The following is a 14,561-nucleotide window of genomic DNA, read 5'->3' as shown; positions in this document are numbered from 1 at the left end:
GGATGGATCGAGAACTACCAAAATAGGCACACTAGTCAACTTCTCCTTAAGAATCTGAAAGGCTTCCTGACACTTCTCTGACTAAAAAAATTTCTTCCCTTTTCTTTGTAGGGAAGTGATGGGATGAGCAATCCTAGAGAATCCCTGAACAAAGCTCCGATAATAACATGCTAAAACCATTAAACTGTGAGCCTCATAAATGTTTGTAGATGTAGGCCACTCAAGAATCACTTGGATCTTTGAAGGATCCACTGTAATACCCTCTCTAGAAATGACATGCCCAAGATACTTGATCTTGGTCTTAAAGAATTCACACTTAGCTATATTCTCATACAACTGATTCTCCCTCAGAAATTGCAATACCTACCTCAGATACTCCTCATGCTCCTCCATGGTTTTGGAATAAATCAATATGTCATCAAGGAACACGAGGATGTATCTATCTAGATATGTCCTGAATATATCATTCATAAGGCTCATGAAAACAGATGGTGCATTAGTCAACCCGAAAGGCACAACAGTGAACTCATAATGGTCATAGTGAGTGCGGAAAGTTGTCTTATGAATATCTGCCTTCATGATCCTCAACTAGTGATACCCCTATTTCAAATCATTCTTAGAAAATACCTTTGCCCCCTTAATTTGATCAAACAGGTCATTAATCCTCGGTAGTGGATAACAGTTCTTTACTGTCAATTTGTTCAGCTACCGGTAATGAATACATAAGTGGAGAGACCCATCCTTCTTCTTCACAAATTTAACAAGTGCTCTCCAAGGAGAAACACTAGGTCGGATAAACCCTTTCGCCAAAAGTTCCTCCAACTGAATCTGAAGCTCTTCAAGCTCCTGAGTTGTCATCCGATAAGGAATACGTGAGATAGGTTCAGCTCTAGGCACTAAATCAATTCTGAAATCAATGTCCCTCTTAGGAGGCACACCCGATATCTCACTCGGAAAAACATCTGCAAATTCTCTAAGGGATGATCATCAAGTGATACCTTCTGAATTTCATCCATATCCAAGTCATTCATTAACACAACAAATAACTAACATCTTTGATGCATACAACGCTTCATCTACATAACAGAAATTAGGTGTATAGAAATAGGTCTGTGTATGCCAACCACTTCCACCAAATTCCTTGAACGGTCCAAACACTTCACTATTTTATTTCGACAATCTATAACTTCTTGATTGGCTGACAACCAATCCATGCCCAATACAATATCATAGGAACCCAAAGGCATGATACATAGATCCGTAGGGGTATGAAGTTTACCAATCTGCAATTCACATCCATGAACCAAGGTTTCTACTGCGACTTTAACCCTAGAGGATAACTCTACTTTCCACCTAATACCTTGCTCTACTACGACTAGTCCACATCGCTCAACAAGAGAAAATGATATAAAAGAATTCGTTCCTCTGGAATCAAACAAAAGAGAAACCAAATTACCATGCAACACACCTAAATTCTCCACTACAGTGCTTTGATGTTCTTCTTGATGGTTGTCCACTACTTCATGTATCTTATAGCTCCTGCCAGCATCTCCAACTGTAGGCTCTGAAGTAGTCGATCTGTAACTAGATCCCTGGTTACCCTTCTGAGGGCAATACCTCGTAATGTGGCCCTACTGCCACCAAAAGAAACATTCTATCCCATGGTCATTACTGCCTCCACCCCTAGCGGGTGCACTCGATTGCTAATGACAACCTCTGCTAGCTGTCATTTGAATACTGTGAGCAAGCTAGTCATTGCGATCATGCGTATTCCTCTTCTAGTTCCTATTCTTTCCTAAATGAGCACCCTAAGACTGTTGATGATATGTATTCTTATGCTTTGGATGGTGTTGTTGTCCTCTGAAAGATCTTGCTCCCTGATTTTGAGCTTCTCGAGAACCCTATCCACTAGCTGATGTATTACCAAATTGCCCTATTGAGTGAGACCCATGAGTCCTAACAAGTTTCCCCTCTACCAAATGGGCTTTCTCAACTGCAACTTCCATGGTTTTGGGTTGGAAAGCCCGCAGATCACCACATATTTAATTATTGAGACCTCTGATAAAATGTTGTACTAGCTCATAGTCTCATAATCTCGTATCTCGGCATATCTCTTGAGCTCATAAAAATGACGCTCATGTTGTTTTACTAACATGGACAGCTGACGCAAATCATGGAATTCATCTACTCTATGCTGCTTTTGATGATCTGAAAAAACTGTGTCCGAAGACATTCTACAAATAACTCCCAAGAGATAGTATTAATGTTTAGGCAAAGCTTCTATTCTTGCAACCGCCACCATGTGGATGCAAAATTCCTTAGATGCATGATTGTACATCTATCCTTAGTATTAGTACTGAAGGGATGCATACAAAAACATCATTCCAATTCAATCAAGGTCAGTTTTTAGCCTCTAAACCAATTCCGGTACCATGCAATTTAGGAGGGTTGGTTCTCATCAAGTCTCTCATGAATATCACCACCCATTCTGATAGATCATTAACCCGTCTTACTAGTAACCTTTCATGAGCCCCATTGTCCTAGCAGGGACCCAAGCGGTCGAGAAGCTGCTCAAGAAGCACTTGCAACTGATTTCCTACTTCTCCAGACTGCTCACACTCCCAACTACCAGAATCCCCTTGGGAACTCTTTGTGGGGGTATTATCAGTTGCTACCCCTTTGCCACATCCCCTACCTCAGCCTCTACCACAACCTCTTCCACGTGTTCTCGACATCCTTATGGACAACACAACACGCAAGGGACAATCTTAGGACTAGAATCAAAATTGTATGCAAAGAAAAACATCATCAACAAAAGGAACCCAAGTAAGCCTAGAGGATCGCAATGTTTGAACATGGGCTCTAATGCCAAAGTGTCACGCCCGCCATGAGGCCCCGAGGACAGAACATCCATGAACTTGAAAATACGATTTTATTTTTTAAATATACGTATACAAATGCTAAAAATACATTTAACAAGATATATAATGAATCAATTAACAAATGCCCTCATGGCCCTGTAAAAATACAACATATTCAAAAAATATCCATATTTTATGAGATACAAATGAAACAATATTCAATATTTAGACATGAAAAAATAAAAGTAGATAATTAATTTTATTGTCTTACAATATTTTAAGATATTGTTCACTATTAATATCAAAATTAATTCATATCCTCCTATAAAAAAAATGCCATTTTATTTAATTATTAATCAATTATTAATTATTTTTATTTCGCAACTTACAATTTTACACACAATAAATAAATAATTAAAATTAGCTCTTGACATACAATATTGTCTTATATTCTTGTCAAACTTTAAATTTTACACAAGTATTGTGAATACAAAGTTTTTTCATTGGAAAAATACATATACTAATAAAAAAGAAATACTGCAATAGAATGTTATTTCAAGATCTTGAAGACATATATATATATATATATATATATATATATATATATATATATATATATATATATCTGTGTGTAGTTACAAACACATTAGAATGAGGAAATACATGGGCAAAATGTGAATGCAAAGTTGATCTTGAAGACAAATATATATATATATATATATATATTTGTGTGTGTGTGTGTGTAGTTACAAACACATTAGAATGAGGAAATACAAGGGCATGAACGTTTTTCAAAGTTCAAGTTGTACAAAGATCATTATACATTAAAAGAAAGTCTCATCAATGGATGTTAACAAGAGACACAGACGTATTTGGTGTCTAACATGTTGAATAAGGTGAGATACCATTTTAGAGTCAAAGCTATTCTGGCTTCAAAACAGACCTTTCGTATAGCATGATAGTGACGTGTTAGTCAATTGCAGCTGTTTATTGCAAAATCGATGGTATAAAACGCGCGACTAACACGCGTATTAGTAAATTCACGTGTTACTCAATTTGTACTACCGTTTTGAAGCCAGAATAGGCACGTCCCAATTTCAAGAGGTTGGAAAGCAGCTTTATCTAGATAGAAAAGAAAGATTGTGTACAACAACAAAATGATCTGGTTGTTGAGAATTTGTCCAAATCAAAACATAATCGGAAGCTTGGATGAATATACATCTATTTGTTAGAACTGAATTGGAAATTACGTATATCTTTTTTCCTCACGACAGGTCTGAAGTGTGATACAAGTTAATGTAGGTTGTTAAAGCAGCGTCTACAAATTGACCTGAAATATACGTAATCAGTAGCTTGCATGAAATATACGTCTACTTTTTATAACTTAATTGGGAAGAGGGTAGCTTGCATGAATTTACGTTCTTCCTTTTTGCTGATGACAGGTTTCAATTGGGTGAAAGTGGGTATACTCTATTTCATCTTCCGGGGTATAATCTTGGATATGGTTGGATATACTTGATTCAGTAAACATTTTCTTGTTAATGATTTATGACATAGTAGAGAAAAGACATTTTTAGCTATAGCTTAAAAATAAGTTGATTGATGTTTTTAAGAATAACACACCATCAATCATCTTCTTTTAAGAATGAAAACAACAAAATGCGATTGCATATGTGAGCTATGATCCTCTCATTGTCCCTAATCCATTGCCATATTTAATTCTTACAGTCCTTTCATAAAATGATACTTTAGTAATCATCAAAATTTATAATATCAAAGTGATAATATTTTGCAATATATATCTAAATTTTATTTTTAATATCAAACTAATGATATTTTGCAATATTTTTTTATAGTTTCAAGATTATGAAATATCTTTTTTTATGTCAATAATATCAAAGTAGGATATTTTGTTATATATTTTAATAATTCAAAGATTACTAGTAAAGTTAAAGTTAAAATTATGAAATATTTTTGTTAGTACAACTTAGAATTTATAATATCAAAGTAGTAATATTTTGTAAAATCTATATTAATAGTCTAAAGATCATTAAATTATGTTAAGATTATGAAATTATTCTCCATAATGTCAAAAGATTCTTATTTTTATTATTTTGGAAATATGAACATATTATAAAAAAATTGTAAATTTCTTAAGTATCTTTTCAATTGTCAAAAGATAACTCTGAATGAAGGTTAAAGTGAAAAGCTATGGTGAAATTATTAAAATAGTTTTGTTTTGTATCAAAAGAATTTTTTTTCTTTTCAAACCAAAAAAACTACTATAAATTTGTCAAAAATAATGTTAAAAAACTTGTATATCTCTATAAGGTCTTTCCAACAACCTAAAGATTACTCAAAATAGAAATTGGGATTAAAAGAAATGGTAGAATAATGAAAAGATCCTTCCATATGAGGGACAACTTGTTAGTGGAATAGAATTAGTCATTATGCATTCACAATGACAAAAACTATTAAACTTTTGAGCATGTCTTTTATTTATATATTGGCTAATAGAATAGGTTTTTTTCCTTGTCTTGTTGAACTAAAAAAGTATTAATTGAAGATCAGCTACCAATTAACCCTTTTTAACATACACTCAAATTAATAATCAAATTTTTTTTTTTTTCAATTTAAATAGGGTGACTACATGTGCTATTGGATGGAAAATAAGAACATGCATTTATACAAGGTGTTGGTAAAACATTCTACAATATGATTTTATTAAAATATATAATCATAGAATGTCTGGTCGACATAACTATTTATATGTACCTATTGACCATCAAATAGAACCTAAAGGTGTTTTTACCAGTGACTAAATCTAGGAGCCCCATGTTTCATTTGTGAATAATAATTAGTGCTACAAAGGGATCATATGCATGCTTGGAGTAGCCATTGGAGTTTTCACCAATATGTTATGCAACCATCTAATAGCACCTAAAGGTGTTTTTACTAGTGACTAAATCTAGGAGCCCCATGTTTAATTTGTGAATAATAATTAGTGCTACAAAGGGATCACATGCATGCTTGGTGTAGCCATTGGAGTTTGCACCAATATGTTATGCAAAATGATAAGATCAAATGTCTATTCATTCACAATTATTCACTTATGTCACATATATTTTATTTGTGATGAGAATGGGCTAAACATATCATGTGGGGTGTATTAGTATGCTTTCTATTAGACATAATGTCATATATTTTATATAATATCAATTTTGAAAGGTTTGGTTATATTTTTTCCAATGAGTGACACTATTTTTTAATTTTTGTAGGAAGGATTTTGAGCAGTTGAACTAGTTTATGTGGAGTGGACTAGTTGGGGTGTCATCCAAATTTATTGTTTGATCAAACAATATCAAAAATAAAACATAGGAATACAGAAGGCATTGAAAGTAGATTAGAGTATTGATTTAATTTTTTGGATGGATAAAAAATTACTTTTCTTTAAGACGACAAAGTCTGAGAAATGAGAATGTATAAGAGTGAAGGCTTTAATATTTGAACCATTTTCTTTGTCATCTATCTCTAGGACAAGCCATGGACACATACACACACAATATTAATGTGCTTATATTTACTCTACTTTGTAATTGAACTCTTATAAATGATTAACAATTATAAAGAGGTGAAAATCATACACTAAAAACTTAACAATAAATAATCAATATTGACAATTGAAATAAATAAATTGAATAAATCTCTATATATGAACACATCATTGTAAATATAAATATTTAATAAAATTTTAAATTATCCCAAAAATAATTATTTCAACACTCATCCCTTTTTAAAATATACTAATATTTTATTTCTTTCATTCAGTAATTGTTGAGGTTGGGGATGTCAATTTTATGCATCCCAAGGTGAGATACTAAGGAAAAGGTAGGGCTATAAAAATACCATGATAAACTCGTAACTTTGAGAATACAACAAACCAATTACTCTCTTATGAATATAAAGTTTCATATATTTTTCAAAGCCAAGGAAAAAGAGGAATGAGAGAAAGTGTTGAGAAATTGTACTTTTTGATCTAACTTATTAATATTTTGCTAAATTGTAGGATCTACTCAATCTTTCAATCTTTTGCATTTAGGAAGATGTCATGGCCTCCCTTCTTCCAAAAAGTTTTCCTTATCAATGTCATCTTTGTTTAGCAATGGTGTTAAAGAGTACAAAACCTATGGTGTTGTCATCCCTTTGATATACCAATAGTTGTGGTATACTAGTGAGAATGTGTACCTTATATGTGTAAATTGGATATGTAATGTGTACCTTTAATATGAAAATATTTGTGTGATTAGGATGTGTAGAAATAGTAGCAATGCTTCCCCTTTTTATTTAATCAGTTCAAGTGAATTATTTTACATTATATAGATATCATTCTTGGTGTCTTTTAATGTCACCACATATTGGTGAACATCTCTTTGTGGATCTTTATTATTTGTTTGGTTGGATTTTGGTCAAAAAATCATATTTAACATCTAAGCCTTGATACTATTTGAGATTAATGGAAGGGTCGATAATCAAACATATAATAAAAGTCCACATAAAAAATAAGACAATACTAATATTTCATGATTTAATTAGAGAACAAAAGAATAATTTCATTGTAATGTAGAATTTCAATTTTTCTAGTTTTTATTATCGCCATGGTTTAGTTTATGGATTCAATAAAAGGGGTTGGTTTCATTCACACTAAAAATATAAAATCACACACGCATACACATGCAAACTTTATAATGGAGTTGATTCCTCATCCTTGTAGCTCCCAAGATCACTTAGAATCAAACACCTATAAAAAAGGAGAGAGAAATAAATGTTGTGGAGGCCAATTGAGACATTATTGACCCAAAAAATGTGAATAATTATAAATGGTCTTTGGATTAATTAATGATTATGATAAGAATTCTTATAAAAGGAAAAAATAAAAAATTGACCCCAGAGAAATTCTAGGCGAGGATAAAAATAGGTCATGACATGTCCCCCCATCATATGAATCAATACATAAAAAATACAAGACTTGAGTAAGCTTAAGATGCTAGTGTTGAAAGGGACCTAAGTAATTAAATAATGAATTAGGTAAATGCATTTTTAGTCTAATAATTTCTTGAGTAAAACTTAAGGAGAAGCTACAACCTTAACTTATGAATGCATAAAAAAAATGATGTTTCCCAACTAGGCTTGATGCAAGGTACCTATGTACAAATAAAAAGGATCTCTCATAAATAGAGAGAAAAGAGAAAACCTCATGGGGAAAAAATCCTCTCCAAAAGAGATGCACATTCCAAAAAAAAAAAAGAATAGAAACAAGGACACTATTCAAGAAAAAGAAGCTACAAATAATTGTCAAAAGATGTCCGATATAGAGAAAAATAAATAACCTCCTCTAATAGTAAGTGCACAAATATGTGACATATTCAAGATGCGACTTTGTATTTTGGTCCTCAAATGAGCATTGAGTGAGCACTAGATGGCTCAAAATGACCAAGGCTTAGGTTTGGACAATTCAAAATTTTTGATGAGCACAAAATTTGGTGCTCGCCAAATGAGAAATTATTTTTTCCACACTTGGCACACACCAAATTTGGCACTTGTGAAAAGTGAAAAATGTAATATTTCATTTGGTGTACACCAAATTGGCACTCACAAAATGTAATTTTTCATTTGGCATGCACCAAATTCGGTGCTTGCAAAATGTAGAAAATGTAAATTTCCATTTGGTGAGAGACAACTTTTTTGGCTCTCGCCAAATGTTCTGCATTGGAATTATCTTTCTCTTTGTCCCTATTAGAGATAGGTTGGCTAATAGATTCTTATTCTTTTCTTACAATTGAGTGGCTTGGTATGGATAGATATTTTTTAGATATCTTTGGACCCTTCTCCAATTCAATCTCTATATGTATAAGTCATCCATGTTTTTGCTAAGAATATTTGCATGAAATTCTCTATCTATGATGACTATTCTTCTTAACTATGCTCATCTCTTTCTCTTATACTTTGAATTATGAGACCTACAAGGAATCAACTACTACTATTTCACTTAAATGAATTAATTTATTATATTAGATTACTATGAATTTAGGTGAATCAGTTAGAAAATTGAAACTAGTATGGACAAAAAAGATATGCATGTGAAGCTTGAAATGATAGGAGATGTATCTTAGAAACAAAATGCTTAGGTAATTAAATAAATCTATAAGAAGGGACTATTGAAAATAAAACCATGAAAATATGATACTTTCGCTTTGGATGCTTGGAATGTTTGAAACCTCAAAAATAATGTAATACCTCTGAGAAATAATAGCTAAAATTCTTTTGTTTGAATTTTTTTATGAAATTTTATTTTAGTGTATAGTTAAAATGATTTTGTATTAAAAAATGTGAGCATCCTAGTAATTAATGACTCAATTTTGAGTAATGGGATGCCTTGAATCTTTTTGGTAACTTTGACAATAGGTAAGCGCATGCACAATATGGACAAACAAACATGTTGATCCAAAGTAAAGTTATAGGTAATTACTTTGGAGAAAATATTAAATAAGGTAAAACAACCCAAAGATTAGTTAAATACATATTCATACAAAGGAAAATTAAACAATATGATCTTTCTTAGTAATATGTATCACAATCTTAACTTACAAAGAAAACATATAATAATTGTGGTAGCATAAATCAAATAATCGCTTAGAAAAACTCATTGATATGCACAAACCATTTTAGAGACCATGTGGGAAAAGATAGTTGGGAAGAACAAACCTGAGTTTCAGAATGCGGAAGATGCACATATACAGCTGAAACAGCAGCTTCTGAAGCAACTGAAGCCAACTCTGGTGATTCTGGATGATGTCTGGGACAGAGTAAGCCTGGAAAACTTGCTATTTGAAGGCCCAGGATACAAAACACTCATCACAACTAGAGACAGTTCCATTATACCAAAAAACCTCTCAACTCAAGTGTATCAATTGCCATTGCTGGGCCATGAAGATGCTTTGTCACTTTTCTGCTTCTGGGCATTCGGACAGACTTCAATTCCATGCACTGCAGATGCAAATCTAGTGGAGGAGGTATTTATTCTTCTCAGCTCTTATCTGTTTTGCAAGTTGGATGAAATCCGTAATACTTTTAAATATGCCTAATTTTTATTTTTATTTTTTATATCTGGGATTTTTGCTACAGCAAAATTATTCCTGTTGACTTTTTTCTGGAGAAGGCAGGAGGAAATAAGGAGTTTGCTAGCAAGAGTAAAACATTCAATTAATCATTTTGGAGAAAATAAATTTATAAAATCAAATTTTCAAGTGATTTAGCATCAAGTAATTAAATTAAAAATTTTAGAGATCCAAATTAAATTAAAAATTTAGAGATCCAAATTTGTGATCTCTGGAGTCAGCTTACTTGTCTCAACTGTCATTTTGGGTAGTTCAGGTTTGGGTTGGACTCTTGATTTGTCAACGGTGCGAGTGAGTGTCCATTGTATATCACTTAAAGATTATAAAAGAAAAGGACACAAACTATGTGTGTAATTTTTGTTTTCCTGCAATGACCTCTTGAATGTTTTTCCATTCTATGAGTTACAGGTGGAAGCAGAATGTAAAGGTCTGCCATTAGCTCTTAAGGTGATTGCAAGCTCATTGCATGGTGAACCTCCTGTAGTCTGGGAGATTGCAAAGATTAAGCTTTCCAAAGGGGAACCAATATCAGATTATCACAAAGAAGGGCTTTACAAATTCTTGGAGACGAGTATTGAGTTGTTAGATGATGTGGTGAGAGAATGTTTCTTAGACTTGGGGTCATTTCCAGAGGACAAAAAGATCTGTGCTGATGCACTGCTAGATATATGGGTTTATGTCCGGAATCTGGAATGGCAGGATGCCTTTGTCATCCTGTTGGAACTTGCAAGCCGAAATCTGTTGAATTTAACCAGCAATTCAGGGTAATTGTTGACATATTAATGTTAATATGTTTGAGAGCTTTTGGATTTCATTGTTTTTTTTTTTTTAATTTATTTAATTCTCTTTTTAATTTTGTTGTGTTCTTTCTGTTAGAATTAACATATCATATCATACTTTCATAAAGTATGATTCATAATGAATTAAATAATAAAAAAAAATGCATCAAAAAGAAAAAATAGAGTTAAATTAGAAGCTCTCAAGTTATCCTTTCATGTACAAAAAATTTTTTTTTAACAATTTTTTTTGTTTGAACATTATTGACATGATGATTGCACTTATCAGGAGCGGAGCAGCAATTTCTCATGGAAGTGTCTCTGAGCTATACTTTTCTCAACACGATGTAGTGAGAGATTTGGCCTTGTATTTGGGATGCCAGGGCGATTTAGTGCACAGGAAGAGGTTCCTTATGCCCAGAAAGGAGCTTACTTTGCCAAGGTCATGGGCGTTTTGTGATACACAGTTTGATGCTCAAATTGTTTCTGTTCACACAGGTGGGTTTCAATATTTCTCACAGATGGGATCTGAAATTCTGGCCATATGTTTTAATAGATCTTAAAATTTCTGTACCAAATTTTTCGTCTAGCGTAAGTGTCATTAATTGATGTTAAATTTACATACCCAATTTTCTGGATGTATTATGTGCATGACTGACATGATAATAAATACTAGGACAATTGAAACTTCAATTGTCTTATCAGTTCTCCTTATAACCCAGACATGGAGTATTTGTGGCCACTTCCTGTATTTTACACGCTTATTGAATCTCATTTTCTGATTTGTACATGCAGGGTCTATGGTGGAAAACCAGTGGTACGAGATGAATTTCTCGGAAGCAGAGGCTCTGATATTACTCTTTACTGCGAGTGAATATTACCTCCCTCCATTTTTGAAATCCATGAAGAAATTGAAATATCTCATGGTATACAATTACGGCACAAAGAGAGCAACTTTGAAAGGTCTAGAAACCCTATCTTCACTCGCTCAACTCAAAAGTGTCCGCTTGGAGAAGGTGATTGCAACAGCTGTACTAAAACAGAGCAAAGCACTGCAGAACTTGGAGAAGCTATCTTTAAGCTTATGTGAAGGGTTTAAAAATACATCCACATTCAACAATACCAAGCTGCATGATTTTAACATGGACCACTGCAGTGATTTAGAGGAGTTGCCCCCAAATATCTGCTATATGCCTTCTGCTCACATGTGGTCTATTACCAACTGCCATCAGGTTCAGAAGTTACCATATGACATTGGGAATCTGAGCTCTTTGAGAGTGTTAAGTTTGTCAGCACTGCCAGGCCTAAAAGAGTTGCCATCATCAATTGGAAATCTTGGGTGGTTGGAATATCTGGATATTTCAGTATGCGTGGGACTGAAAGAACTTCCAGAGGAAATAGGGCAACTGAAGAATTTAAGTGAGTTAGATATGAGAGAGTGTTCTCGTTTGAAGAGGCTGCCTAGAAGTGTTTTGGGACTGACTTCCCTGAAACATGTTATCTGTGATGAGAAGATTGGGAAACAGTGGTTGAAGGCCAAGGGAATCGCTGTCCCAGAGCTCAGAGTTGAAATTGTGGAAGTACAGTTCAGTTTGGATTGGCTTGATAATTGACTCGCATCCTGGTAAAATATCAATATTTCTTTCCGTCTATTTAGCTACCAGACTGTACATTTGATCATAGTTATTAATTGAAAAATAAAATATAATATATTTTATATTTTCAATTTATATATCAAATATACAACCTGATAATTACATATACCATACAGACAACCCTGACTTATGAATAAATTTTCACTGCAGTAATTTTTTTAATTATAGGTTTTTTTTGTTTTTTTTTGGTTGCAGAGCAAACCTTTTCTCCATCTCAAAGTCAGTTCGATTCTGTATTTTGCGTAGCTTGGAATAATGTGGCAGTGGGGTTCCTTGGTCACTTGAACATTTGCACCAGTGTTATATTAGTTTGGAAATTTTGAATTGTCTAGTAGGTTAATTAAACTTCTCCTGAACATCAGTTTTTAATTTTCAGTTTGAGTTATATGTAATAGTTAGCTACGCTAATTAAACTCTTCCTGAACATCAGTTTTTAATTTTCAGTTTGAGTTATATGTAATAGTTAGCTACCAGCTGTGATAGTTATATAATCTTAATTTTGACTACTTTATATTTTGATGAAATTAATGTTCTAAAAATCTTGAGTAAAAAACCAAAGTTAGGTGTTTTTGATTATAAAGCAGTCAAAACAAGGGGGCTGAACCGAAGACATGGACACAACTGCCTAACGGCAGTCAGCCAATCCCTATTTTAGTCCTCAAAAACAAAAACTGTCTGCCGCTATTGGATAACCCAAGATTGAAAACAATCTCGTCCAAAAAGTGCCTTAACCAGTAGTAAACCAGCTTATTGTTTAAACTATAAAAATTGTTAAAAGTAGCAAGATTACCGTGGAATCAGTCGTTCGAGCAATAAAAACTATAACAAAAAAGAAAAGTTTCAACCATTAATCATGTTTTTCAACACCCATGTGCTTAGAGAGCATAAGCCTGGTCCAGTTTTCCGCCAGTTCTTTAGTGGTGTCACTTTCCAGCCCACCCTGTTCAACCTTATCTTGGTGGAGCAAGCACAAAGAGGTAGCAAAAGAGTGCATAACTTTGACGGCGAATTTCCCTATTTTGTGGCGGAAGGCTAGAACAGTTCCTTAGTGGTGTCACTTTCTAGCCCGCCACTATGACGACGAATTTCCCTATTTTGTTGACATAGGACTTCAGATACTCCAGTTTTTTCTTAACACCATTTAAGTTATTAGAGATGGCATTGCAACCCGTGCAATGCACCACCTCTTCCTTCTCCCCACCATCTGCAATAGTGGATTAATTGGATGAAGAGTATATTGATTTTTTTGGAGTGGATTAATTTTTCTTATATTTGAATATTTTTATTCATTCATTTTTAGATTTTCATATATTTTAGATAATAATAGTCTTATTGTTTTTAAAATAAGTAATATGTATTGATATTCAGATCAAATTTAAAATTCATATCATATATTTGTTTTTTTACTTTTTAAAATTTCTAATTGACCTCCAACAGTTTGAAGAGGCTAGATATTACTCTAATAAAGAAAAATATAATTGTTAGCAATTAGCCTTTAACAATGATTGTTCAATTGTTCTATCATTTTTACTTTAACAGTTAACTTGTTATGCTTGAATATATGATTGAAAATTTAATTGAAATCTTAAAAGTTTCAAAATAACATTATCATTTTATTTTAATATATTCTAGATAATAATAGTCTTCTTGTTTTTAAAATAAGTAATATGTATTGATATTTAGATCAAATTTAAAATTCATATCACATATTTGTTCTTTACTTTTTAAAATTTCTAATTGACCTCCAACAGTTTGAAGAAGCTAGATATTACTCTAATAAAGAAAAATATAATTGTTAGCAATTAGCCTCTAACAATGATTGTTCAATTATTCTATCATTTTTACTTTAATTTAACAGTTAACTTGTTATGCTTGAATATATAATTGAAAATTTAATTGAAATCTTAAAAAGTTTCAAAATAACATTATCATTTTATTACATTATTAATAAAAAATAAGAAAGTAAAAGTATTTTGTCCATTACTATTCTAATTTATTATTCATTTTAAATTGAAGCTATGATAATTGATATCTAAAATATCAAGTGCTAATGAAATTGTAGTGTGGAGTTCTTAATTTGATATATAACAATTG

At 32.5% G+C, this 14,561-nt stretch overlaps 1 protein-coding gene across 1 annotated transcript in view; it reads left to right on the top strand.

The window, feature by feature from the left end:
- Positions 1-12,978, top strand: part of LOC131050374 (uncharacterized) — a 48,459-nt gene extending 35,481 nt beyond the window's left edge. Inside the window, exons 8-12 of the mRNA XM_057984535.2 lie at positions 9,568-9,931; positions 10,445-10,800; positions 11,102-11,310; positions 11,608-12,436; positions 12,663-12,978. Of these exons, the coding sequence (XP_057840518.2) occupies positions 9,568-9,931; positions 10,445-10,800; positions 11,102-11,310; positions 11,608-12,425 (1,747 nt within the window). The 3' untranslated portion in view covers positions 12,426-12,436; positions 12,663-12,978. The remainder of the gene's footprint in view (positions 1-9,567; positions 9,932-10,444; positions 10,801-11,101; positions 11,311-11,607; positions 12,437-12,662) is intronic.
- Positions 12,979-14,561: the final 1,583 nt, after the last annotated feature.

Source organism: Cryptomeria japonica, chromosome 4 (assembly GCF_030272615.1).
Source record: "Cryptomeria japonica chromosome 4, Sugi_1.0, whole genome shotgun sequence".
In the NCBI taxonomy this organism is placed as follows: domain Eukaryota; kingdom Viridiplantae; phylum Streptophyta; class Pinopsida; order Cupressales; family Cupressaceae; genus Cryptomeria; species Cryptomeria japonica.
This window is presented reverse-complemented; position numbering and strand designations above follow the sequence as displayed.